Here is a 5,270-nt window from a genome sequence, read left to right as displayed (position 1 = left end):
GACTTGCAGTCAAATATTGTCCTCTAGTTTAATTTACATCTGAAAGGTTTGGCAGAAAAGGTGTATTCAGTAAAATATCACAATTTTTCCACGATCTGAACATGACGGCGACAGGTCCCGAAAAGACTGCTGCACTAAACGTATTTGGAATACAAAGTCAAAATGTATGTATCACAGCCATTCTAGGGGGCTAAAGAGAGACCACATTGACCTTAATGCTAACAACATGTATTTGTGTCTGCCTGTCAGCTATCTTTTCATACAATGGCAGAAGGCGGCGATGTGGAATGGGAGTTAAGTAAAGAAAACATTCAGCCTCTGAGACGGGGCAGAGCTATGTCAGCTTTGCAGCAGGCTCTGCAGGAGGGAACGAGCCCCGTCATCCAACAGCAGAAACAGTAAGAATGCTGATCAGACAACAATGCAACATGTACAACTGTACACATTTTATGCCATGTGTATCACTTGTCTCCTTGATGATGCAGTGATTTATTGTGCTGTTGTTTTCTCAGGGCATTTGAATCTGAATTGCGTGTGTATGAAGGAGAGGATCCACTCGATGTCTGGGACCGGTAAGAGATAATACGGATCACATTTCTTATAGTAGATTACGTAAGGAAGATACACAGAATTTAGTTATGTTATGAGTTAGGTTGGAATTACATTATTTCGGTTGAGGTTTTGTACAATTATGTTTTTAGAAATTAAGTTGTCTCACAACCCTTTACATATAGATAGACCCAACATTACCCCCTTTGAGCTAGAATTTGGCAACAGTGGAAAGAAAAAACTCCCCTTTAAGAATCCTCAAGCCGAACCAGGCCTCTAGGGTAGGAGGCCATCTGCCTTGACCGTGTCAGGGGGGAGGGAGGGAGAGACAGACAGGGAGGGGGAGACACAAGAAGTTCATACGAGTTCAGATTCATGTGGATGTGTGTTTAAACAGGTATATAAAGTGGACAGAACAAACGTTCCCTCAGGGGGGAAAGGAGAGCAATCTGGTTACGCTGTTGGAACGAGCTGTGACACGATTCACAAAGGAAGAAAAGTATCACAATGATCCCCGCTATGTTGACCTCTGGATCAAATTTGTAAGTGAAAAGGTTTTTTGGTTCATATTTTGTTCAACACAAACAGCTTTGTTCAATATAAACTCTTTACATATAAATGCATACACATATATATTTGCTCTTGTCCATACATTCATTCGTTTCACAATGCTATTAACAGTACCATGTCTTTTTTGAGTATGAGCTTCTATTTTTCAGTTCAGTGATGACTAGGGATGGGTATCGTTCACCTTTTAATCGATACGATACCTTTTTCGATACCTGGGAATCGATACGATACCTTTTTCGATACCATTTTCGATACTTTTTATTTATTATTATTATAATTATTATTTGCCTTTTTCTATGGGCTATTTTATAGACGTTGGATCATTATCATAATAATAAACATTATAGGCTATTCTTGGCTATTTTCACAGTAACGAGTGTAGCCTACTAAAGCAGTCATTAAACTCTCAGTAGCCCAATTTTACAGATGCGACCGGCAAGGGGTGCATTCAAAAGTATCGAAACAAGGTATCGTTTGTTTTTACGTGAACCGATACCGATAGTATCGACGTCATTGAATCGATACCATTAAAAGTATCGCTGACGATACCCAACCCTAGTGATGACCAACATTAATTTTATGACAAACAAAAACCAACAGCAGGGCAGCTTTAAGAAAGAAAGGGGGGAGCCTTCACAAAATTAGACTCACATTTTGAAAACGGATGCAAAGTCAACAAGACATAAATAAAATACACTTTCACCTTTGTTTTGCCATTCAGCAGAAATCTGAGCAAATTAGTTTGGGTTTTAAAGCCTCGGAAAACGAGGCTTTAAAACCAGGCAGCACTTGTTCCATATACCGTAAGATATTATAAAATCCCAGACTATATCGAGTCTCATACTTTGGTCACATGTGTGTGCTTTATCCTGTATCAGGCGGAGCACAGCTCAGAGCCCCTTGATATCTACAGATACATGAAGGCCCAGGGAATAGGGGTGACTCAAGCCTCCCTCTACATCGCTTGGTCAGAGGAATACGAGAAATTGGGCGACAACCGCAAGGCCGACATGGTTTTCCAGGAGGGATTCAAGAACTTTGCAGAACCACAAGAGAAGCTCATGGCGTTTCGCAAGTACGGGTCAACATGAATCGCTTGTTGAACAGTAATGACAAACAGTACATGACCCCCTTTGAAATGGCACTGCATTTCTAAGCCCAACCGCTTAGCCGCTTTTCTGCACTGTTTCTCGTCCTAGGGCGTTGCAGGCACGCGTGTCGCGGCAGGTGATGATGAGAATGGTGGAAGGCGACAGCGACGAGGAGACCAAGCAGCCTGAGAGAACGTGTCTGGTGGATCTCAAACACAGGGGCAAGAAAAAGGCCATTGTTCCTATCAATAGAATTGGAGCGGCAGTCAGTAAGTCCCATGCAAAAAACACCTATACTACTCAGTATTCTACCTCACTTGATGCTACTACAATAGGGGTCTTCAACGTTTTCATGGCCAAGGACCCCTTAGTTGAGAGAGAGAGGAAGCAGGGACCCCCACAACCTTTTCATAGATTCCATATAGTTTCATTGTTTGACAGCACAATCATCAGTGTATTTTGGATTCGTGTCAATTTGTGTTTTCAGATATTTAACCACTTGAGCCATTATTACCAAATAAACATGACCTTTTACTCTGTACTTAGTCTGCTCTTTTTCCCCTCTACACGAAACCTTTTTGCAGAAAATAGCCTCGCAGCGCGAGGCGTTGTGAGCCTGTAGATCTGCTATTTTTGGCTAGTTCTCAGAATATGGACCCTAGGGTTCAAGTTGTTAATATAAAAAGGATTGGAGATTTGTAGGACCCCCTGTTGAAGACCCCTGTACTACAATAACTCAAGTGTTTTTCACATGAGAGAATAGACTTGGTTTTGACATTGGCAGTGTACTGTACGTCATGTACCGGATTACACATTTATTTTGTGTTTTTCTTGCCAGCGAACACCCAGGGTCTGGCGGTACAGGGGAACTCGGCTTCCTCAAATGGCAAAAAGAACAGTCACTTTGTGGTTTACGATGAGAACAAGGCTCCGAGTGCTGAGCCTTCAGAAGATAAGTTGGAGCCCTGGATGGCCCCTCCACCAGTGAGGGACAAGGAGAATGATCAAAATCCTGAAAGATGGTGCGACGTGAAGGTAGAACTTCAGTGCACGAATGGAATTGTCTGGTTAACGTCATTAACAAGCAAGTGGCATCATTCTCAACATTTCCTTTATCTGTGTATGTAGATGCCTCCTAGGTCCAGATATGGTCATCATGTCGTAGCCCCTCCTCCTCCTACGCCAGCCTTCCAGCCATTCGTTGAGCCAGCCTTCAAGCCATTTGTTGAGGATTCGGACCAGCCACCAACAATGTGAGTGGCTCAAATGGATTACATCCGTTTACATGGGTGATGGATTTGATTAATGAATGAAATTAACCAACCAAACGTCAACGCGTTCTCAGGCCGCTACTGTCAACAACTGTTGATTATTTTTCCTAATGATTATTTTTCCATTATAATGTGGAATAATCGAGATGCAGGGTTTTTATTTTGTTTGTTTTAAAAATATATATTCTGATGAACCATTAAGCCCTAATTGTTTACTGTCGCAGAATAATGATCTGATCTACAAGCTCACGATGCTTTGTGAGCTTGTATATTTCGCTGTTTAAAAAAATCCCAAAATCGATTGATCGATGCATTTTTAAATCGATTAGTTCAATAAACATCTGCAGCCCTAACGCATTCCTGAATTAATTTATTTGATCCAATTGCAACCACCTAGACCCGCCCCTGTAGAGGTTATGTAGTAGGCTGTGGTCCTGAGATGTACTATTTGCTTTGTCTCCCTAAGGACGCCGCGTCACCTCAACCCTTCAGTGAACATGGTCTTATCGGTACGCAAGCCACCCAGAGAGGCGGAGACCCCTCTGAAGAGGCTGCAGGGACGACAGCAGCAGGAGGAGGAGACTGAGGCGGGGAAAGCACAGGAGCGCTCCATGTACTGCAAGGAGCTCCTCCACAGCGGCGGCACAGAGTTCTGCTTCGAGGAGCTGCGCGCCGAGCGCCACCGCCAAAAGACAGCCCATGCACACAAGGGCGGTCCAAAGGACCAAACCGGTACGGGTGCTGCTGCTGGTGTCTGAGGAACTTAACAAAAGCAAACAAACAAGACGAGAAGAAAATAAGGCAAACTATAAACAAGACTGATATTTTATGAGTTGTTTTTCTCAACATTTCCTTTAAAAAAATTAAAAACAACTTTTTTTATTGGCATCCGTAACCGTTTGGAACAAAATATATTGGTCAAAAAACTGTTTGGTTCTTTTACATATACCTTTTGTCTCTAAGGCATTTTATTTTTGTATATAGTTTTGTGGATATTGAACAGTTATAAATGTTTGTGCTATAGCAGGATTACTAGCTTTCATTTTAATTCCTTCACAGTACACTAATCCTGTCCTTTAATTTTGACTTTTTTATTTTGACTTTTTTTTAATCTTTTGTCTCATATTTACTCAAGTGAGTAAGATATTGTTGTAGATGAAGGGATGTGTCAGTGACGTCTCACGGTCTGGCTTGTGTCTGCGTATTGGTCAAAGGTCTTCTCCAGCCAATGTTGTATTGATGTTCAATAAACTTGTAAAAAGAAGTGGTTGGATCATGCTTAGTGTGATGATTATTTCTTGATGAGATGAGAAGGCAGTTGTTATATTGCTTTGTCAGCAGAGGGCATGCAAGAGAAGCTGTGGATGCATTGAGTTCAAATGGCCCGTTTATATCCTGGTAAATTGGTAATGGTGTTTTGAATTTGAATTGCTAGTTGGGTGCAAGAATGGGAAGCTGGCATGCATAATTCATAATATAGGCCAAATATGTTAACATACAAGGAATTTGACTTGGTGTATTTGCTCTCATACATATGATTTACAGTGAGATAACAGAAATGGTACAAAATATACTATAAACTAAATGTAAGTATAGATGGGGAATTGGGGATATAGGGTCAGACTAACTGTTTTAAAGCTAATCAATAAGACAGAGTAGAGTATGTTAATACAATATAACCATCACATAATGCTTCCTTCCATTTCAAACTACTCAACACCTACAAGGCACAATCTGGTTCCCCCCTACCTCTTCCACCTCCTCAAAACGCCATGTCTCCTCCCACTCC

At 41.5% G+C, this 5,270-nt stretch overlaps 1 protein-coding gene across 1 annotated transcript; it reads left to right on the top strand.

Annotated features, from left to right (window-relative positions):
• Nucleotides 1-264: 264 nt before the first annotated feature.
• bub1bb (BUB1 mitotic checkpoint serine/threonine kinase Bb) lies at nt 265-4,239 on the top strand (the record flags this gene model as incomplete). Its single annotated transcript, XM_080750862.1, has 8 exons — nt 265-398; nt 513-572; nt 947-1,091; nt 1,998-2,194; nt 2,319-2,479; nt 3,049-3,245; nt 3,339-3,463; nt 3,948-4,239. 8 exons carry the CDS (start codon nt 265-267, stop codon nt 4,237-4,239), a joined length of 1,311 nt encoding a protein of 436 aa, XP_080606988.1.
• Nucleotides 4,240-5,270: the final 1,031 nt, after the last annotated feature.

Source organism: Nannobrachium achirus (assembly GCF_963921795.1).
Source record: "Nannobrachium achirus genome assembly, chromosome: 20".
In the NCBI taxonomy this organism is placed as follows: domain Eukaryota; kingdom Metazoa; phylum Chordata; class Actinopteri; order Myctophiformes; family Myctophidae; genus Nannobrachium; species Nannobrachium achirus.
The sequence above is the reverse complement of the archived record's forward strand: the minus strand, read 5'-3'. Positions and strand labels throughout refer to the sequence as shown.